Raw genomic sequence first — 23412 nt, forward strand, 5'->3', positions numbered from 1 at the left:
AATGAGTGAGTAAATGAATTAGAAGAAGATAGATTGGTTGTTAAAGGAGCATGTAGATTCGAGGAAGGGTTTTAGTTTTACAGTGAGGACATAGGGCATGTTTCCGTGTTTGATAGAACCGGGGGGAGAGAGGTGGAAGGTAACAGGAGACAGAGGGGTTAACTGATGGAGGACGCTTCTGAGGCGGCGGTCGGGAGTGGATTCTGCAGCCCCGGTAGTGGAGGAGAGTTGTCTTGCTGTCTCCTCTCCTTTGAAGAGGTATGTTCTTTGATTCCATTTTAAGAGGCCCAAATCCAGTTCGTTTAGCATAGAGTTTATTCATTTTGAGGAAGAGAGAGCCAAGAGGGTGCACGAGCAGGGGAGGGAAAGACGGGAGAGAGAGACTCTCAGGCGGGTTGCGTGCTGTCAGTGTGGAGCCTGATGGGCTCGATCCCACAGACCGAACGGTGAGATCATGACCCGGATGGAAATCAAGAGTCAAGACACTTAACCAACTGAGCTACCCAGGCGCCCCTAGCATAAACTGATTGGATTGTGTTATAACTATTCCTTTCCCTCATTTTAGGTCTTAGAGAGTGGAGGGTTATTTTAAAAGCCTCAAAAGTGGTTTCTCTAGCGACTTAAACACAGAAAAGACCGAATCATTGTATTGTGTACCAAAAACAGATGTATGTCATTTATGCCTCAGTTAGAAAAACATTTGCAAAAGAAAGGAAAACATCTTTTTAGGTGGAAGGTAGGAAGAAGTGTCACTGGCACGTATCACCATTTTTACCTTGGTGTCATTCAGCTATGAGAAGAAGTATTTTCTGTGTTAAAAATTAACCAGATCTGATTTTCAGCATTGTGATGATACTTGGCATTATAAAATTATGTACTGTACCTGTTGGAATATAGAGCAGTTATTATCTCCCCCACATTATCCCTCAGCCCTTACATACGTTGGGTTCTTAAACAGCATTTTTTTTTTTTTTCCAACGTTTTTTTATTTATTTTTGGGACAGAGAGAGACAGAGCATGAACGGGGGAGGGGCAGAGAGAGAGGGAGACACAGAATCGGAAACAGGCTCCAGGCTCCGAGCCATCAGCCCAGAGCCTGACGCGGGGCTCGAACTCACGGACCGCGAGATCGTGACCTGGCTGAAGTCGGACGCTTAACCGACTGCGCCACCCAGGCGCCCCTTAAACAGCATTTTACATAGTGTCTCGTTGTTACGGGGCATACTGTGCACGTGAGGTAAGGTTCTGTTTGAGGAGGAGACGTAGGCATGGGAGCACCTCTGTGGTGGTTTTAGATGCTCGTGGAGGTCACCGGATGTAACGAATCTGAACAAAGCGAGGCAGAGAAACGGAACACCAGTTTTTGAGGTTACGGCTTCACGGTGTCAGGCGTTGATGTTGTAAGCAAAGCTTTTAAGGATCATCTTTAAAAGTATTGTAATAAATAGAAATTATGAACATATCCGTAGGATTAATAGAAAACATCAACGGTTCTAATATTAAAATGTTTAAGTCATTGGCACAATGTCCCTGTGTGGTATCGTGCAGGGAGTCAAAAAGCGTGGTGTCCAAAACAACTTAAGAGGTAAGATTAGATGACTTTATTTTTACTATTTTTTAAAAGTTTATTGTTATTTATTTTGAGAGAGAGCATGAGCAGAGAGGGGCAGAGAGACGGCGGAGGGGAGAGAGAGAACCCCAAGCAGGCTCTGCACTGGCAGCGTGGAGCCCGATGCGGGACTCGAACTCACGAACCATGAGACCGTGACCTGAGCTGAAGTCAAGTTGGACACTCAACCGACTGAGCCACCCAGGCGCCCCAAACCTAGAGGACTTGATGGAAATCCAGTGACCACAAAGTCACTGGTATTGATGGTGGAGGTAGGCTCCTGACTGCGCAGAGTTGGGCGCCTCTCCCCCGTGTGTAGATAGATACGTAGCGCTCATCTCACTGGGAAGCGCGACATCTTCGTACACTCCCGACGGTGGTCTGCTCAGGCGTGTCGCGTGCTGCCGGAGCTGGAAGCGACTGTGGACGTGGTCATTCAGGGGCGTTCAACCTCTTTTTCTGCCCAGGCATCTAGAGCAGGTTGGGTTACTCTGTCAGAAACAGAGGCTCCCCAGGACAGTGCTCTGGAGACAGGAGAGGAGAGTGATGTATGTACTTTGGAGCCGCCTCAGATGAAGAGTGATGATATTCCCGCGGAGAGGGGCTGTTTGGGCGTGGGGCATCCCACGGTCACGTAGCTGCTACACGGGCTGCTCCCAGGGCCAGTTTTCTTTTTCTTGGCTCTACCTTTTTCGTTCTCCTTTCATGCTTTTGTCCTTTTTCCTCTTTCTCTTTCTTTTTTTTTTTAAGTTTATTTTGAGAGAGAGAGAGAGAGAGAGACAGTGCAAGTGGGGGAGGGGCAGAGAGGGCGAGAGAATCTCAAGCAGGCCCCGTGCTGTCGGCACAGGGCCCGCTCAGACTCACGAGTCATGAGACCGTGACCTGAGCCAAAATCAGATGCGTAACCAATTGAGCCACCTGGGCGCCCCACTCTCCTTTCTCTTTTCAACAGAGTTTTTTAACTATCACGTGCCTGATAAAGTGCGAAATACTAGGAGTCAGTCTTTAAAGTTCAGATCATAATACATTTAAGGAACTATCGTCATTCAGCTTAGTACCCTTGCCTGCCTTTCTGAGCGTCATCGCTGGTTTCCAAGTCACCTGGGCTCAAAACCTCTGAGTCATTTTTGCATCTGGCTTGTCTCCTCTCTTCCATATTTAGACGAGCACTCAGGTCCTGTCGCCTCTACCTCTGAGGGTCTGTTCATACGTCTCCTTCCTTTTCTATCATTACCCTCCCTCCTGAAGGCTCCCACAGTCCTGTGCTTGAACTGTTGAAATAAGTCCCTGATTGATCTCTGCTTGTGGGCTCTCCCCGTTCTAGCCCCTATTACACACCAATTCTGTTATGATCAGCTTAAATCATAGAACAGTTACTGAGCACTTAAATGTGCCAGATACCACTTTAAACATTAACTGTTTAATTTTCATAATGATCTTACGGTGCAAGCACTATTATTAACTCATTCTGCAGATAGAAAAGGGATGCACAGATTTTATTAACTTATCCAAAGTCACACAGTAGCTAGGCAGCAAGTGGCAAAACTGAATCTCGACACTCTAGAATGTGAATGGCTAGAACCAAAGCTACAACTGGAGTTGTGTCGCTCCTGGCACACCTTCCCTGGCACTCTCTTAACCTGTTTCACACAGTCTAAATTCCTTAGCTTGGCAAGAAGACTCTTGGGCCCGGCTTGCCCTTCTGCCCTTAACCTGCTCCTTTGTCTGTATTCTCCAAGCCAAAGTCGAGGCGACATTTGAACTCCTTGCAAGACAAGTGAGAGTGGATGGGGCAAAGTGATTGAGGCACTCAGGTTGGAAGTAGAGGAGAGGAGGAGGGGGTGTGCTTGAGAGAGTGTGGGGGTGCCTCCGAGGGAGGGAGTGTGTCATAAGATTAGTCTGCGAAGGGAGGTTGGCGCCCGAGTGTGGCCCGCTCTCTAGTCTTGCCTTCTCCCACAGGACATTTGCATGGGCTCTTTACAGAACTAGAGACACTAGAGAACTGGCCTTTCTGTTTGGTGAAACTCGATGTGAAGTTGACTCGTTTTCTCTAGACTCCTGTGTAATTTCCTCTCTCTTCTGCCACAGCCACCCACTGGTCCGTTTTCACTTGAATTCAAGCAGGGTGTGTTTGGGAAGGGGCACGCAGGCTGGGTGCCGCTTCCCGGCCCCTGTTTTCCTCGCCGGTTCAGTTTTTCTTCGCTCCTTTGCAGGGTTTCAGCAGTCTCACTTTTTAGGAGGGGTTTCCATGTCTCTTGAGCACTCTTGCGCTCACTCCCGGCTTTGGGGCCTGGCTCAGGGTGGCGACGAGAGTGTTCTCTGGAGACGCAGTCAGTCTGGCTTTCTTAACATGTGAACCTGGGAACTTGGGGCCCCTCTCCAGCTGCTTGACTGGAGCTTCTCTCTGTAAAATGCAACGAGTACCATAATGATGCCACCTCGTTTATAGAGCTTCTGGGGGTACCAAGGCATACTGGAATGGTGTTTGGCACGGACTGAAAGTTCAGTGAATATTACTAATTTTACTTTCATTACATTTTAAAAATTCTGACTACTTAAGAGTATTCCAGTAAAGGGTCACGGAAACTTGTTTCATCCATACAGTTACTATTCAGGGTACTCTAAAAAAAATTTGCCTGTTTGAGAGGTAAAAATGAAGTCTCCTTGTTACTTATTATTGATTGACTTTTTGACTTCCGGTTAGTTTTCTCATATACTTATTATTCGTTTGTGAGAATTGCATCTTTTGTCCTTTCTGAAGGGAGGGGCATATCTCGGTGTTAATTGTATTATTAGAGAATGTATTAAGGATACCGTAGAATACTTTGGACAGTAACGGGTTCCGTACTGTTTCCATCTGGCATAGAACTCAGGTACAAGTTTTAAGCACTTTGGCACAGCAGACTTGGAAGAAGGAAAACTAATGATGAGCCCTAAAATGATGTATTTATTTGCTACATAAATATATTTTTAATGAAGGGTTACCTTTTTTTATGTTATTAAATTTTATAACCTCTATCGAACGGTTATAACAGTTTGCTCAGTGCCTAACTTTTAAAGTGTCTTTGGTCAGATGAATATCTTGCCTTTTGGCCATTTTGTAATGGAAAATCCCGTAAATATACAGTGTTTTAATTGGAATCACAAAGCCAAATGATTGCCTCATCGGGTAATTTTAAGTATTATGCTGCAATTCAATATAGGTACCCAAGTACTTAACTAGATTTAAAAATATCTTGTATGTTACAGCTGTTTAGCCAGAACTAAAAAAGAGTGAGGGGTGTGTGTATGGTTCTCTTTTCTGCTTGGGATAGGAGAGAGGGAAAGGTTTTTTTTAATGTGTTGGGTTGAGTTTTTGTGGTTTGGGTCCCCCCCCCCCCCCCCGGCCCCCCCCAGCTGCTCTTGCTGCGCCTGCTTGTGGTATAAAGATCAGGGAAAATTTGAGGCGGCTTTCTTTCCAAAGGAACCTTCTGTGCCTGAAACTTAGTAGCATCTTCAGACATTTCTTAAAATGCCGTCCGTGGTTGTGGCACAGTTGAAGGTGATGGGCGGCCTGTGGTAGGTGACGTTCCTGCCTATTTCTAGCTGCCTCTTTCCGTGTTTGGGCACGGCAGCTCCTCCTCGAGGGCAAGGCAGCTAAGCAGGCTGTGTTCAGCTTTTTCATGACTTCATACGATTGCAGCTTTTAGATGCATTGTAATACAGAGTTTCTCTTCTTTCTGTACTTCCAGGTTTTTGGAAGGCAACTTTAGTGTGCTTACGTAGGCCTTGACAAAGTTATGGCCAGGAGATCTGAAGAAAACTGGAACAGGGTGGGAGAGGGCCCATCTCTGGGTAATTCAAGTTTTATATGTATGTGTGTGCACGTGGGTGTATACATAACATTCTAACATTTTTCTAGATAAATAGCATTTTACTGTGTTTTTGTATAGATTTTTTTTGAAAAAAAGAAACATTTTAACCACCGTTCTTTAAAGTGCCTCTCTTAAGCTCTAAACAGACTGTTGAGCAGCCTTTTCTTTCTCTGGCAACAGTCTGTAACATTTCACATCCATGGCATCGTGCAAGAGAAGGCCTCTGTGCTTTGGATTTACGTGATTGGACAAGATGACGAATCCTCTTCCACGTGTGAGGAAAGGGACCTGTTTGTTGCCATGCTGCGCTTGATGCTTGTGCTAAGGCAGGCGAGCGGAGGGCTTAGATTCTAGTCCAGCGTATGTCAGGATGGCAAGATGAATGTTCCGGATGGATTCCTCATTTTTTTCTGTGTTCTAAATGAATGTGCTATTTGCATGCTATAGAGGAATCTGTAGGGATGTAGAAAGCAGGCCCCGGGTCCAGAAGGTTTGACAAAAGTGATTATGAACAGCTTGGAACCTGCACTTACCTGTCTGGATTGTTCCAGTGTTCCCCCTTAGCTGTCCCACAGATGACTGACCTGGGAGAAGTGAGGGAAAGCCCTTTCTTCTGACTGCAAGTAGGGAGTGGCCTTCATCGAACGCACTTGTCGTGCCGTTGCCAGTCTGGCTGGCTGCCTTTTGCTGTTTGGCGTGCCGGTGACCGCTGCGATAACCTGGCGTAGGTGACTGGAGTCGCCAAACCACAAATAAGGGTCCCTGAGCTGGTGGGGCCTGTATGAGAGACCGCTCTGAGACTGAGACCGATCGTGCTGAGCTGGGGAGGGTCCCTGGTGTCATTCCTCTCACTGGAAGCCACGCCAGAATCTCAGGGTCAGCCGCACCATGTGGTCGGAGCCGTAGTTTCTCAGCTTGCTTGGAAGAATTCGTTCTTTGAATATGACTAATAAATTTGTCGATTAGAATGACATCATCTTTGTAAAACACTAGGAGTGTTTATGGAGGTTGAACTTCCTGAAGGCCGAGTGGCTGCGGTGAGAGGGTGCCTCCTCCCGTTAAAGAAGAGGCTGGCTTTTGGACCTGCCGTCTAGTCGGGACCTCGGTCACCTGCCCATTTTCTCTGATGTTCGTCTGGATGCTTGGTGGAGCTAGTGTCACAGCTTGTGTAGATCTTCTAGATCTTTTATTTATTTGTTTGTTTATTTTTTTAAAACATTTATTTATTTTTGAGAGACAGAAACAGAGTGTGAGCAGGGGTGGGGCAGAGAAAGAGGGGGACACAGGATCTGAAACAGGCTCCAGGCTTGGAGCTGTCAGCACAGAGCCTGACATGGGGCTTGAACTCATGAACTGCAAGGTCATGACCTGAGCTGAAGTCAGACAATTAACCGACTGAGCCACCCAGGTGCCCTGATCTTCTAGATCTTCTCAACAGTGGTTGTGGATGTTTTTCTTAGCGGCTTGGTCTCAGGTTAACCTGATTGGTTACCCGTCGAATTAATGATATTTTATATTTTATTTTATTTTATTTTATTTTATTTTATTTTATTTTATTTTATTTTATTTTATTTTATTTTGTTTTATTTTAATTTTATTTATTTTATACATATATTTTTTAAATGTTTATTTTTGAGGGAGAGAGAGAGACAGAGCATGAGCAGGGGAGGGGCAGAGAGAGAGGGAGACGCAGAATCAGAAACAGGCTGCAGGCTCCGAGCTGTCAGCACAGAGCCGGACGTGGGGCTGGAACCCATGAACCGTGAGATCGTGACCGGAGCCAAAGGCAGACACTCAACCGACTGAGCCACCCAGGCGCCCCTGATGATGTTATTTTAATCCTCGGCTGGAAAGAAACTCCCGTAATTCAGCTCTTGTATATGTGACCAACACACTGGTTTGGTGTGATGGCACTGATATTTCCTGAAAAGGCTGCCTCAGCGGGTCCTGGCTCATTAGCTCTTCCCTTGTGCTGTTACCTGGATTCTGCTAGTCCAGGAGGCATCTTTTTCTGCCCCTCTGCAAGGCTGTCCAGTGAAACATCTAAAATTAAACTTCAGTTAGAAACAAATTCACTTTTTATGTTCTCCCAAAGGATTGGGGGGTGTGTGTGTGGGGGGGGTGGTTACACTATTTGTAAATTTAAGACAATTATAAGGCAGCAAGGATCGTGTGACTGCAGTCATGAAGATAAACTTTCTTACGGCATTTGCCTCAACAGCATGTTTGTGAACACTTTGTACAAGCGACCGTTACTTCAGTTGTTGTGTTAAATACTGTTGCTTTCTTTCACATATGTTTTTTCTGGTAAAGTATCTGTTTTCAGTTTTCCAAAAGTTTCGTCATAGTTATTTGAAATCATGTATCAGGTAGTCGTACCTAAAATTCTGCAACTTGTATGTTTAATATATTACAGCGTATTAATAACCTTCCATCTTGTTCTGGGATTTCTAAGTCTTCTAGTGGCAGATTCACTTTACAAACGGCGGGTACACATTTATGTTTATGACTGTCTGTGCTCTTTATGTTCAACTGCTCATTTAGTCACTTGGGCAGCACTTCCTTCTGGAGCTTCTTCTGTGTGCTGAGCACTGTTGTAAGTCCCGGGGATTCAGCAGTGAACAAAGCTGGACGAAGGGGGACGTCCTGGTGGGGTTCACGTCTCAGTCCCGTTGCGCTAGGAGGTAGACCTTGGGCTTCCGATCACACCACCGGCCACCAACCAGCCACCAGGCTGAGTTACACAGTCACTGATCTTTATTTTTTCCAAGAGGTTGGATTTGATTTCTTAAGAGGTTAATCTCACCTGTTAAGTTTATGTCTAGAGACACTGTATCTCTGTCTGCCTGTTTTTTGTTTTTGAAACAAAAAACTTCCCCCACCTTATTTCTAGAAATTAAAGGATCAAAGGTTACTTAACACCTTGTTTCTGACAGAGTGGGGAAAACTTTTATTTAAATGGGCTGATTACTGATGAAACATTTTTATATTCTGGGTACTGTAAGAAAAAAAATATTGCTTTCTCCTCTACCTGGAATTTTCATGATTACTGATAACCCATAAAATACCAGGAGGTATTATCTGCTTCTTTATTTTTACCACTTAAAAATGTTTTATAATTTTAGAATATTGGGGGCCATATAAATATAAACATATTACATGTTATACCTTGTATGGTGTAATAATTTATGGAATCCAGCAGCTATATTTTGGGTGGCTATTTTCATCTTTTTTGTGTGTGTTCCAGATGCTATTCCTAAAAATAAGTTCTTGACTTCTTATTTCTGCTGCGAGAATGTAATTTGCCTTCTGTAATTGCAAGGGTTAAGACCCGTTTAGTGTAAAGTAAGATTTTGTGTGTTCCAGTTGTCTGTCTGTCCATCTGGTCCATCTTAGTGGTTGCTTGCGAGCTTAGCACGTGCACCCTTAACTTACACGGTGGTGTATTTGCCTTTTATCTGTCCTATACCTGCTGCTGTGGTTGTCATCTGCATGACTTTTGTAAATGATGTAAACTCCACAGTTTGTTGTTATTTTTGCTGTAAACAACGAGTTCTCTCTTAACACTACCGACAAGAAATATGTTTACTATTTGTCTACGTATCTGCCGTTTCTGTTGGTCTTTATTCCTTAGTGTGGATCTCCGTTTCTGTCTGGTGTCATTTTCCTTCTGTGAACTGTGGACATTTTTGGAGTGCCAAGTCTGCTATTGAAGACTTTTTTAATTTTCGTTTGTCTGTGGAAGAGTTTTGCCCGCCTTTTGAAGGCTTGTTTTGGTGGATACAGAATTGTAGGTTAAAGGTTTTTTTCTTTTATCATTTTAATTAAAAATTTCTTTTTACTGTATATTTATTTCTGAGAGAGAGGGAGAGAGAGAGGGAGAGAGAGGGAGAGGGAGAAGGAGAGGGAGACACAGAATCAGAAACAGGCTCCAGGCTCTGAGCTGTCAGCACAGGGCCCTGTGCAGGGCTCGAACTCAGTAACGGTGAGATCATGACCTGACCCGAAGTCCAGGGCTTAACTGACTGAGCCACCCAGGCGCCCCTTCTTTTATCATTTTAAGATGTTGCTTTTTTTTTTTTTGTTTCCTGGTGTGCATGGTTTCTGATGAGAAGTCAGTGGTTCTGTATGTAAATGTGTATTTTCTCCCCATTCTGACTGCTTTTATGGTTTTTTCTTCATCAGTGCTTTTAACAATTGAGTGCCTTTGTGTGGGTGTGCGCACATGCATTTTTTTTTTTTTTTTTTAAAGAGAGAGGGTGCTCACACATGTGAGCAGGGTGAGGGCCAGAGAGAGAGAGAGAGAGACAGAGACAGAGACAGAGACAGAGACAGAGACTCCCAAGCAGGCTCCGTGCTCAGTGCAGAACCTGACCCAGGGCTTGATCCCACGACTCTGGGATCATGACTTGAGCCGAAATCAAGAGTCAGGCACTCAACCGACTGAGCCATTCAGATGCTCCTGTGTATTTTTATACTGCTTGGGTTGATTGATTTTGGATCTGTGGGTTCATACTTTTCATTGAATTTGGGAAAATTTCCAACTGTTATTTCTTCATAAATTTTCATTCCCCGATTTTTCTCTCCTTTCCTTTTAATACTTCCTCTAGATAGGAATGTTTGCTTGATTTTGTTGTGAAGGTTTTAGATGCTTGTCTCATTTATTATTATTTTTTCCATTGTATTTTATACTTGTTTTCAGTTAGGTTAATTTCTGTTGCATCGTTTTTACATTCACTGATCTTCTGCAGTGTTTAATCTGCTGTTTGATCGATCCAGTGAATTTTTCATAGTTTTTCATTCTGTAAGTAATCTGTGCACCCAGCGTGGGGCTTGAACTCATGACATTGAGATCAAAAGTTGCACATTCTACCAACTGAGCCAACCAGGCATCCCCATTTCAATTATTATTTATTCCTAGAATTACCATTTGATTCCTTTTTATAGTTTTCTCTTTATTCAGTTTTGCTGTTTGGGGGCACTTGGCTGGCTCAGAGGAGCGTGCAGCTATTGATCTCTGGGTCGTGAGTTGGAGCCCCGTGTTGGGTGTAGAGATTATTTAAATAAATAAACTTAGAAGATTTGCTGTTTTTTCTTATTTTGTCTGCATTTTCCTTCTATTTTGAAGCCTTTGTATGCCTGTTTTTTACTCTGCCAATTTCATTATTTCTGTCATTTCTGGATCTATAGGTGGATTTGTTTTCCTCCTGAAGCAGGCCTCCTTTTTCTGCTTCTTTGTGTGCCTAGTGATTTTAGTTTTTTTAAGTAGGTTCCATGCCCAACATGGGGTTTGAACTCACAACTCAGATTAAGAGTCGCATGCTCTACTGACTGAGCCAGCCAGACACCCTCTTTCTAGTGATTTTTGATTGGATACAGGCATTAGAAATACTAGGTAGTTGAGCTTCTGGGTTTTGTTGTCCTTTGAAAGGTGTTGAATTTTGCCCTGGCAGGCTGCACACTGTCTTGATTCTTGAAGGTATGTTTCAGTGTCTGTCGGGACAGGCAGAAGGCAGCCAGGATGGCTCTACTGCTGAAGCCTGGATGTTTTTTGTGGGGGAAGTCTGCTTTGAATGTCCGTGGTGTTTTTGGGTTTCTCCACCCTAGCTGATTGGAGCACTTACGTTTCCTGGGTGCTGTGCGAGTTCTAATAGCTGTTCAGCTCCTAGCTCCTGGCGCATGCTTTTTGCCTCGCCTCCCGCAGGGACCTGTACCCAGCACTTGGGCAGTTTAGTATTTGGCCAAAGAATCAAGGGGATTTCTAGGTGTAGGGTAATGGAGCTCCTTCTGTGCAGAGCTCCCTCCTTTCTGTGGCCTGCCTTACCAGTTCCAGCCTGGACCTCCCATCTGCATCCTCCCCACTCCGCAAGACCCCTCTGTTGTGTTTGGGCCCCCTCTCCCCACACTGGACTGTGGAAATTGTCTCCAGAGAGAAAGCCAGAGTGATTGTGGGGCTCCCCAGGTTTGTTTCCTTTTTCTCAGGGATCACAGATCTGCATGGCCTGTTGTCTTGGGTCTGAAAACGGTGCTTTTGTGCAGCTGCCCAGTTTTGCTCACGGTGCGTGAGGTAGGTCAGTTACGAGGCACTGATGTGATAAGCTTTTAAAAGTACGTGTTTTTATCCCTATCCCACAGTTATTCTTCACAATTGAATTAAAGTTTCAGACTGAAAAATTTCAACATTTATTTGGATCTTACACGAGCAAATTCGTCGTGTTTGTAGACAACTGAATATGCTCTTCTGGCTTGTAGGTTAAAGCAAGTGTGTGTGTGTGTGTGTGTGTGTGTGTGTGTACACGTTATGTATGTACACTCATTTTGTCATGACATATACTGTCCACTAACTAGAAGGGAATAAAAAATCTATTTGTCCTTATCATTAGATAATTTATGGAGCCCTAATGTAGTTTGACTGTATCTTATTTTCATAGTTTGACTTTAATATGTATTTCTTTAACACCCGTGGAGCCATGCAGTGTGCTATGTGCTCGGGATATAAAAACGAGTAAGAGAAATTGTCGAGCAACAGCTCTAGCCTGTGCGGTGATTAGACTATTCTTTATTTCTGACTCATGAGCCCCTCATTTTAAAAATACTTCTTCCATCCTTACTCCCTTCAGCTCTCTCCCTTCTCAACCATTTCTTCATATTCTAAATATTCCCGATAGATTCAGTTCATTGTTTCACTGAACGTGGCAGGCACTGTTCTTGGTACTGATGATACCTTGATGAATAAAACTTTTGTCATGAACTCCTATCCAGTTACCCTCTTCATCACAGACCTGTGTTTGTAGCCATCATTTAAGTGCAGTCGGCTCTTCCTTTAACATTCTTCTCCTTTGTTATGGGTGTGCCTTGTTGCAAGTGATCTTGGCACATTTTCCTACATAATCTTGGTTGCCCTCCCCTCCTTTCTCAGGGGAGTCTGTCTCAGAAGCTTGGCCTCCTAAGAGTTTCCACATTTTGTGGATGTTATAGTTTTAATTAGCTTGGATTATTTTCATTTATTTTTGGTCTTTAATACCGTACTTTCTCTTTAAAATCAAATGTGGTTTAAGATGTCACAAGGATGGTCCCCTATCAGCGTATTAACAACAAAAGAAATTCAAGCTAGCTACAGGCGGAGCTACTTGTGGGTCTCACATCCGAGATAAATAGATGGCTTTTCTCTTTGATGTGTGCTCTCTGTGTCCGGCTGCCTGTTTGAGTCTCGCCATCTCCCAGTCTCCCAGATCTGTTCATGCAATGCTTCTCTGAAGAATCACCGCTAATTTCTATAGTGTTATGGTCCCTGGTTTAGGTTTTTGCTGAAGCATCGTAACTGGAGTGGAATGAGAAAGCTACTGCTGGTTGTTCTTCCTTTTTCTCCTCCCTCCCTCCCTCCCTCCCTCCCTCCCTCCCTCCCTCCCTCCCTCCCTCCCTCCCTTCCTTCCTTCCTTCCTTCCTTCCTTCCTTCCTTCCTTCCTGTAAACTACCAACAAAATTTTTATGAATATTCAAAAACATACTTATGGTAAAAAAGCTCCATATAGTTCAGAAGGATATAAAAATGCGCACAGGACCCCACTTGCATACTTTTTCCAGCTTACCTTTTACACTATTTGGCAGCAATTTAAAATACTATTTTGGTACTGAACTCCAAATAATGATTATGAAGATAATTTTGAATTAAATATTATAAGACTTGATACTACAGCATGTATTTTGACACATTCTTGAGCTAAAATATTAAAGCTCATTTTTAGTTTAGTTGGACAAGGATTACATATAGCATGGTATAGATAGATGTCAGGTTAAACCATTTGAAATGGCTGTTTTGTAGGCCAGAGGAGGTCTAAGATTAGCAGTTTCCTACAGGTCAGCCTAATACTTTATTAACATCACAGGATGAACTGAGTCCTTGTTCTTCTTAACATTGGACTTGAAAGGGAAGATGCAGGGGCGCCTGGGGGGCTCAGTCAGTTGAGCATCTGACTTCGGCTCAGGTCATGATCTCACAGCTCAGCTCGTGAATTCAAGCCCCGCGTCGAGCTCTGTGCTGACAGCTCAGAGACGGGAGCCTGCTTTGGATTCTGACTCCTTCTCTCTGTCCCTCCCCTGCTCGTGCCAGTGCATACTGTCTCTCTCTTCTCTTTCTCCTTCAAAAATAAACATAAAAGAAAGGGAAGAGGGAAACTTTGGAAAGACTAAAAACCGTGGCGATGGGCCTGATTATAAAATCAGGTAAAGAAGGAATTCTCGTATTAGTTTGTCTTCCTGGATGGAGTCTTGTCATAGGAGAAGAATGAATGAATGAATGGATAACTTAAATACTTGTGGGAGGAAATGAAACTTGAGTATCTTTCTGCATTGCACGCATAACAGTTGAACTCAGAAAGGAGACAGTGAGCATGTGGCAAACACACCTATGTACAGACCATAGTTACGAGGCCCCATCACTGGGACTGTTAGTAGTTGTGATAGATGGTATAGTAAGTAGCTAAAAAAAAGTACTACAAGTGAAAAACATAAAGTGATTTCTTGTTAGTCCATGTTTTGATTACCTACAGCAAAATTTAAAAAGAACATTGGATTCTTTGTCACCTAGCATACCACCCTTATGTACAGGAGTGTGTATTAGTGTTTTAATAATAATAAAAAGCCCCAAATAATTAACCAGGAAGGCAAATCTCTTGGGGGGAAACCAGCCCTATGGTGTATTGTATAGTCACAATTCTAGCTGAGGTTTGGGTTATGTGCCACTTGGATTAGTTGGAAGTAGCTTTCTTTCATTAAGTTAAGCAATTAAGTTGTTTTTTAGATGATGTTCGAAGCCGCTTTGGCATCGTCTGGTGGCCTGTTAGAGAAATGCAGACCCTCAGGCCCTACCCTAGATGTACGGAATCAGAACCTGCATTTTTAACAAGATTCAGAGGCGATTTGTAAGCACATTAATGTTTGTGAAGTACTGTTCTAGATCATGGGTGGCATTGTCACCTCCAAACAGTGTCACGTTAACCTCTCGGTGCTTGGTGAATTTAATGCACGCAGTTAATCCGTTAATTGATGGGATCTAGATTGAGAAAATGATACAGATATTTTGGGAGGATAGTTACAATAATCAAGCAGCAGCTGTCAGTTTCTTTGTATTTCTTTCATAGCTATCTGGATGTCACAGAATTGTCCATCCCTTCCTCAAAGTGTATCCTTGAGTCTGATTGTACTCACGCGGGATGATTTGTTGATATTTCGTGATTGTGAGTATGTGTGCGTAGGTGTGTGTGTGTACATGCCCGAGGCAACAACAAAGTATACAAATTAAAGGAGTAATGAGATTTTGATGAGTCAAGGGTGGTAATCTATACTGTAGCATATAAAATAACTGAAAAGTGGGGGCTCTGGGTGGCTCAGTCTGTTAGGTATCCGACTTCAGCTCAGGTCGTGATCTCAAGGTTCGTAGGTTCTAGCCCCGCATCGGGCTGTCTGCTGTCAGCGCAGAGCCTGCTTCGGATCTTCTGTCTCCCCCCCCCCCCCCCCCCCGCCCGCCCCCAGCCCCACACATGTGCTCATTCTCTCTCAAAAATAAACATTAAAAAAAAAAAAATCTCTAAAAAGTAATAAAATAATTTGTGTGTCTGGGAGGTATAAAAATCTCAGTCCAGCAGAAGGTAAGAAAGGAACATGAAATAGTTGGAGTAAATAGAAGGGTTATAAGTGTACATACATAAATGAAACCCAGGTACATACTGTTTACAAGAGACAAACCTAAAATGTAAGGGAATGGAAAGTTGGCAGCGAAAAGTGGACAAAAGGCATACCACACAAAGAATGAGAAAGTGTGGTGTGGCCATATTAAAAAAGGGAAGCATTATTGGAAATAAAGAAGGGCTGTTTATGATGATAAAAGGTTTTTATTTCAGTTTATTTATTTTGAGAGAGAGAGTACAAGCAGGGGAAGGGCAGAGAGAGGGGGAGAGAGAATCCCAGGCAGGTTCTGCGCCCTGTCAGCATAGAACCCCGCATGGGGCTCGAACCCATGAACCGTGAGATTATGACCTGAGCTGAAGTCTAGAGTCAGACGGTTCCTGACCGAGCCACCCAAATGCCCCAGGATATTTTTAATGCACCTCTCTCGCTAACTGATAGAACAAGATGAGAGCAGAAATAGAAAACCCACATAAGAGAGGATACTTAATACAATTAGCAAACTCAAAAGATAGGAGCCGGCCTCGTTAGCCAGTCCTGAGTTGAAGGAGATAGCACTAGATTTACACCTACATTGATAGAAAAGCTTAGAGGCTGTAATGAAGAACTTGATGCCAGCGCATATGAAATGTAGACGAAGGAGCCATACTCTTAGAAAAATACAATTTACCAGACATACCAGGAAATACAAAATTTGAATAGTCCTCTTAAAGAAATACAACTTTTAAGTAATTATTAGCTTTTAACTACCCACAAAGGAAATTCCAAGTCAAGATGGTTTCATCAGTGAGTCCATCACAAAAGGATGATTATGACCAAATTGTGTTCCAGGAAATGCATAGTCGGTTTAACATTCAAAAATCAATCTGTATATTTTACCACATTAACAGCGGATCAGAAAACTCATGTCATTTCAATGGATGCAGAAGAAGCATTTAATAAAATTTAGCATCCATTTGTGAGGGAAAGGTTTTAGCAAACTATGATTAGAAAGGAACTTGATTCATTTGTTAATGGTCAAGGAAGAACAAAACCTACATCAACCGCAGTACTAGAGATACGTTGAAAGCTTACTTTCTGAGATTGGGAATAAGACAGGAAAGTAAGTACCTGTGTCCCTCTCTGAGCACCGCCGGGTTCGAGGGACAGTGGCAAGAAGAATGAGGTGGGGGGAAGAATAAGGAATGGGAAGGCGAAACTACCGTTCAAACGTCCAGAAGTGCTAGTGGCTATGGCAGCCTGTTACACGATGCCGATACATTCATCATGGCCAGAAATTCTGTCGAGCAGCACTGTTGAAGAGAGACGGTGTGCGGTTTCAACCACAGTGCCAACATAGGTTTATTTGTTTTGTGATTTTGGTGAGCTAATTCTAAACCATATACGGACATGCAGAGGACTACGAATAACCCAAACCATTGTTGAGGAAGTACCGAATTCTCTACTGGATGTTAAAACTTGTAAAGCTGGTTCTTGCACAAGGTTGAAAGAAATCTAGGTAGGTCTGTATCCAGTAGAATAGCGTAGAGAATCCAAAACCGGATCCAAGCGTGCACGGGCATGTGATTTGTGATACACATGCCTTGCAGAGCAGCAGGGAAAGTTTGTCTTTGTAATAATTGGTCCTGAGTCAGTCGAATGTCCGTTATGGGGGGGATGCAGCTGAATTCCTGTGGTACGCATGCACAGAAATCAAATCCAAGAGCACTGCCCATCTAGATGCGAACGGTGAAAACTCACCTGCTAGAAGATAACAGCATTTCTTATTTTTTTTATTTTTTAAAAAAAAAATTTTTTTTTTTCAACGTTTTTTATTTATTTTTGGGACAGAGAGAGACAGAGCATGAACGGGGGAGGGGCAGAGAGAGAGGGAGACACAGAATCGGAAACAGGCTCCAGGCTCCGAGCCATCAGCCCAGAGCCCGACGCGGGGCTCGAACTCACGGACCGCGAGATCGTGACCTGGCTGAAGTCGGACGCTCAACCGACTGCGCCACCCAGGCGCCCCAACAGCATTTCTTGATGACTTGGATATGAGGGAACATTTCTTAAACAGACACCAAAAATACGAATTCTAAAGCAAAAGGTGATGAAATTAGTAGATTGTACTCATCAAAAAAACACCCTTAAGAGAGTGACCATGCAGACCACTTACAACTGACAAAGGGCTCGTACCCAATATGTGTTAAAAATAGGATGTTTTAAATTTTAGAAATGTATCAGGAATAGTCTTTCTTGATAGAAAAATGGAAAAGCAACCTAAGTGGATCTTTAATTGGCCTTCAATAGATGAAAAGCTGCTCATAGCCACCAGGAAACTTGTACACGCTCATGTGTTGGTGGAGAGCCACCACATACCTCCAGCAGTGGCTGAGATTAGGAAGACTGAGGGTTCCAGGTGTCAGTGAAGGAACAGAGCAGAAGGGACTTTCATAAACTTCCAGGGGAGAAACGGAGCAGTTAAAAACACTACAGAAGTTAGAAACTACAGCGATTAGAAGAGCAACAGAACAGCATCTGTGTATGTGCCAGAAGACCCTTAACAAGACTCGTCCTAATGACACGGTTCATGATAGCTCTGAACTGGAAATAATCCAAGTGTCGGTCGCAAGTAGGACAGATGGGTTACCATGAAGTAACGATCATGACCAAACTGCAGTTTATAGGCACAACGTGAAGTGAACAAACCCACTTATATAAAGTTATAACTAATCTGGTTTTGGAGGTCAAGATAGCAACTTTGGGGTAGAGAGAATTGGGTATTGATTGAGAGGGGTCAGAGAGTGATGGGGGGGGGGTTCTGGGATGATGCCCATGTTTCTCCCCTCTCCCCTTTAACAAGTTCAATTGATAATTATTTAAGCTGTATACTAATGGTTTTTATCCTTTTTTTTGCTATATTACAATAAGTGAGTTTAAACCTAGTATATAATGACACTGGTAGTAGAAGAAGAAGCTAGTATTTTGTAAAGTACCAAGATCCATTATTTGTGTTTTCTTGTGTCTTACTTTTTGAAAACTTCATAATAAACCTAAGGGAATAGGGTTAGTGTAATAATATCTCTGTTTCATAGATAAGGAAGCTAAGACCTAGAGTGGTTAAGTAACTTGCCTTTCAGTGCCTTAGTGTTTTTACTGTTTATAAGAGCTATTTATATATCAAAGAACTTAATCCTATTTATATATATTTAAATTTATTTATATTCCTTCCCAGTTTGTTTGGTTTTTGTATTTTTGTCATGTAGATGTAAAGCCTCCTTTTCCCCCCATTATTTGACATTTAGGTTTCCGTGTTTTTTTGTTTTTTTTAAAATGGTTGCGGACAATACCAGGATAAACATTCTTCCGTGTCTTTGTGCACGTCATCGATTATATCCTTAGGCTAAATTCCCAGTTTTGTTTTGTTTTTTAGCTGAACAGAGTTGTTCCATGTATCTGAATGGACTGTATTTTTTTAGTATGAGTAATGAAATGTTTAGAAAATTGCCCCATCTATCATGATAGTGGCATTGTCCTTTCACTTATTCAGCAACTATTTATTGATCATGCCCTGTGGGTCAGTTAAGGACCTCAGGCTGTAACGGAGGGGACAGAAGCTAAGGTCTAAGAGCCGTGCCAAGGCAGGTTATGTTCCAGTTTCAGTAATGGGGAGAGGACTCGAGGCTTGCTGCTTCGAAGAGTCACTCTAGCATTTTACTGAAGGGATCCAGAGCTGCAAATGGGCAGAATAAAGACAAAAAAGAGCTCGTGGGGATCTGTTGTAGTCCTCTGAGTGAGACAGGGGTTCATAGAGATGAAGAGAGGGGCTGTATTTGAATGTTCTACGGGAGGTGGAGGCAGCCAGATTGGGCAGCTGTTTGCCCGAGGCTGGTCTCTGGGGGCAGAGAACTCTGACTGCAGGAGCTCTGGTTCCGGGTGACTGGGTGGAAGGCGGCGCCGTGCGCTCTGGTGGAGCAGAGAAGTGGCACTTGTGTTTGGAGGGCGCCGAGCTTTGCTCTCTCTGGTTTGGGGAGTCTGGGCGACCGTCAAGGAAGAGGCTGTTCGCCCCGCAAGAACGGGTGCTGTCCCCACCAGCCGTTACCGCACGGCACAGGGCAGCATCGTGGCCGGTGTGGGCCGTTCATGAGCCGCCAGAGCTGTTCCGAGTATTTTACACACCGTCCCCACAGCCTATGCACGTTTGCCGAAATGAGGTGTGCAAGGCCACGCGGTCGAGGAGCGTGGAGCTCAGGTTCCGAAGTGCGGCAGCCTGGCCGACCGTCCGGGCTCTTTACCGTGGGGCCTGCACTGTTGTAGGTCTCAAAAACAGTGCTTGAGGAAAAGTACCCAGGTGCTGAATGACACGGCCTGTTGTCTGGTTGGAGTTAGCTGGTTTGTTCAGGAAGGCACGCACGGGAACTCTGGGCCCTCGGTTTGTTGGCCAGGGTTCGGCGCTTCACCTTTTGGCTTTTGTCTGAGATTACAAGTGTGGTTAAATTTAAGAAGAAAGGTCTTCTTTTCAAGGAAGAATGAACTTTTTTTTTTTTTTTTAATTTTTTTTCAACGTTTTTTTATTTATTTTTGGGACAGAGACAGAGCATGAACGGGGGAGGGGCAGAGAGAGAGGGAGACACAGAATCGGAAACAGGCTCCAGGCTCTGAGCCATCAGCCCAGAGCCTGACGCGGGGCTCGAACTCACGGACCGCGAGATCGTGACCTGGCTGAAGTCGGACGCTTATCCGACTGCGCCACCCAGGCGCCCCATGGAAGAATGAACTTTTATTCGCCAGCTACCCAATGCTTGTATGGACCAAGTGTTCATTTTCCATTTCTACCGTGAAAATCGTGACCGTGGTCCCAGCCTTACCTGTGGGATGATTATTGGCCGTTCGTACTCGCGGGGAGCTTGCGGGGTCTGGATCCTCTCGGGACTGTGTCTGAAGAGTTGGAGGAACCCAGCATCCTGTGAATTTGTATCCGTGTATTTGTATGCTCAGCTGTTAATGACCCGTGTCGGTGGTGAGCACCTTGAGGACAGATCTTTCCCTTGGTTTGGGGGATGCTGGAATATTGATCGCGTACACCCGGTGGGTGCGAAGCGGCATCTCAGGGGCGTTCCTTTGAGTTGGTTTCTGTGTTTACAGCCACAGCACCCTGAACACGCCCGATCTCGTCTGAGTTAGTTTCTCTGGAGCTGATCCACTGGAGAGGCCCTTCTCAGAAAATCAAAGATTACTTACCTAACTCAAAGTTCTCGATGGAAACCTCCTATGTGAAAATAAGTATTAAGGGTTGTTACTCCTAGCGGTTTATGAAAAGACAAGATTTTCTCTTACCACAGATTTATAGACACGTTAGTCACTGTATTTTATCCCATTGAATCTCGAACTGTTGTGTTGAGTATAGTTATTTGTTTGCAGTGTGTGGTTTTAAAAACTTTTACTATTACTGAAACTCCCAAATCCTAAGGTCCTTGTGGAAAGGACTGTCAGCTAGGTCAAAGGATGGGGACACTGGGATATAAATACAACCTTTCAACCTCACTTACTGTCTTCTCGTAGGAGGAGAGACTTCAGCATGCAAACCTTCATCTGTTCGGCTCGCACCGTCATTTTCATTCCATGCTGCTGGCCTTCAGATGGCTGGACAGATGCCCCATTCACATCAGTACAGTGACCGTCGCCAGCCAAACATAAGTGACCAACAGGTTTCTGCCTTATCTTATTCTGACCAGATTCAGCAACCTCTCACTAACCAGGTAAGTGCGTGATGTTTCAGAAGTGATTTGTTGGGAGTGTGGCAGAATGGTAAATAGGCAAAAACAGCTTGACGGTTTTCACTTTTCCGTGCCATACACGAGATTCTGGATTGACGAGATAGGATGTCAAGAAGTTTGCGTTCAAGTTTGTCAGCTTTTTCTTTTTTCTGTCTCTTCCACTTGATTAAAAAACACTTATAAACCAACCATAGCCACATTCTCTCCTTCTGTAATAGGGAGGGGAAAAGTTCATTTTAAAGAATGTCTGTTAAAATAAAGAAACTGAGAGCTTATTTTTATAGAAAGGTGGTTAAGGAGAAGAATATAAGAGGAAAACAGGTCAGATTCCAAACTTAAGCATAGCGGATTTTATGCCATTATAAACAACTTCAGCGCGCAGGCATTGCAATAAATATGAAACTCCTTAAAATGGAGAAGAGAAAAATGTAATGCAAATTAACCACACTGGTCATTTTAATATTCAGACTAGAGATTTCAGCAGTTGTTTATAAAATGGACAGTGTAACAGAATAAATGCAGAAATCTCTTGGTATGCACACATACACGTGTGTGTTATGTACGTGTGTGTTTTGCATATTTCCTGAATTAACTGCATTCACTACATTGAATTTTGGTTTGGGGAGAATTTTTGTACTGACTATAGTTGTGGTAAAGTTTCTTTCCCCACTTAGATGGAGGGTGTGATGACCACTGAAAAAGGCCCTTAGGAATTTGGGTTGCCCCTGTTTTTTAGGCCTTTGAATATATCAGGTGATGATCAGAACCTTGGGAAATTTCAATATATTTCTTACACTGGATTATTTATTTCTAATTCCCTAGTATGTGGTTTTAATGAGCACCTGGCTCCGATTAAGTAACATCATGATGAGGGGACACCCTTGTATGTGTTATAAGAAGAATTTTGTCAACAGTTGAGCTGGCTTTACATTCATAAAATATATATAGCACGTGAATAACATTCATAGTTAAGATGAATTATGGCAAGACTTAGGAATTTGCTTTATGCAGTAAGTTGAGAAGTTGCGTGTTTGAGAATTGGAGCATGTGGTCCGAGTGTTCAAACTTGGCAGGTGTGTACCAGAAGACAGCTCTGTGGTACATCCAAAAAATAGTAAAAGCACAATGATTCGTTTGCATTGTGCAGCTGACCCTTGAACAACATGGGCTTGAATTGCGCAGACCCACTTAGATGGGGATCTTTTTGATACGTACAGCCCAGTACTGTGAATGTATTTTCTCTTCCTTAGGATTTTCTTAATAGCGGTTTCCATTCTCTAGCTGACTTTGTTCATAGTAAGAATAGAGTGCATAATATACAAAATATGTGTTAATTGTTTATTGGCAGACCTCTGGCTGGCAGTAGGCTAATCAGTAACTAAATTTTTGGAGGGTCAAAAGTTATGTGTGGATTTTCAACTGCACAGGGAGCGTGGCTAGTGTTCCTGACTCCCACCTTGTTCAAGAATCACCTGTACTTTTAAGAAACAGAGTATGTTTGGATTCATTTTCTCACATGTTCAAAAGCAGCCTGTCAGGCAGGGTGCCTGTTTTTATTGTTTTCCGGCTGAAGGGCCTGAGCTCCCACCTGTGACTTCTCCAGGTGTTGACGCCGTAGACTTGGGGGTGCAGCCCAGGTTCTTTCTTCTTAGACACAGTGCCCTTTCTGTTGTATGACACCTGGCATCTATGGAAGGCTAGAAAAAATTCTAGTCCTTTAGTTGTAGTAGGTAATTGTAGTAGGTAATTCGGTCAGCACAGCACCTGTTTTGAGATACATCTGACATCTTATTTGTGGGTTATTTTAAAGTCAGAAATAATTCACTTAATATTTCTGTTTTTTTAGTTATAAGATGTTTTTAAAGGATTCATATGATGTAAAAAGACTGTCTTTTTAAATTTTTATTTATTCAGTTTTTAAAATTTATTCTGAGAGAGAGAATAGGAGAAGCAGTGAGAGAGAATCCCAAGCAGGCTCTGCTGTCAGTGTCACTGTCAGTGCAGAGCCCAGTGTGGGGCTCGAACTCCCGAACCGTGAGATCACGGCCTGAGCCGAAACCCAAGAGTCAGACGCTTAAGGCTGAGCCCCGCCGGGCGACCCAAAAAGGCTGTCTTTTAAGTAACAGTATTCAGCCAGGTATTTCTACCATAGTCCAGAAATTTCTGAACCTAATCAGGCAGATGAGAAGAGATTTTTCTTATAACTGAAGCGTAAAACACTGAAACTGTGGGCTGGTGTAGCATATGGTCTGCAAGTCCTAAGACATGGGCCCGGGGTCTTGACTCACGTAGTTGCAGGAGGCGGCCCTTCTGTCTGCTCCTTGAATGTATGATGGGGACCTTAGACTACACTGCTCTAAACTTACCTCTGGCTGTAAACTTGGATAATTTTATTATTTGATTTCTGTTGTTTCTTGTTAACATCCTAGTTTGTTTGTTTTTAAGGTTTATTATATAAGTAAGTTGAAATGAACTAATAACTTTAACGTTTTATTTCTGGTTATGCGAG

The 23412-nt window shown here is 43.3% G+C and overlaps 1 protein-coding gene across 9 annotated transcripts in view; it reads left to right on the plus strand.

The window, feature by feature from the left end:
* Positions 1-23412, plus strand: part of DYRK1A (dual specificity tyrosine phosphorylation regulated kinase 1A) — a 150460-nt gene that overhangs the window by 89455 nt on the left and 37593 nt on the right. For 7 of the 9 annotated variants that reach the window (XM_058731989.1, XM_058731994.1, XM_058731986.1 and 4 more), the window contains one exon: positions 20689-20885. In XM_058731989.1, coding sequence (XP_058587972.1) covers positions 20689-20885 — 197 coding nt within the window. Of the gene's footprint in view, positions 1-14263; positions 14385-15990; positions 16250-20688; positions 20886-23412 lie in introns of those variants that run through there. The other 2 variants (XM_058731991.1, XM_058731993.1) reach the window with 2 other exon arrangements.

This window comes from Neofelis nebulosa, chromosome 5 (assembly GCF_028018385.1).
Source record: "Neofelis nebulosa isolate mNeoNeb1 chromosome 5, mNeoNeb1.pri, whole genome shotgun sequence".
Lineage (NCBI taxonomy): Eukaryota > Metazoa > Chordata > Mammalia > Carnivora > Felidae > Neofelis > Neofelis nebulosa.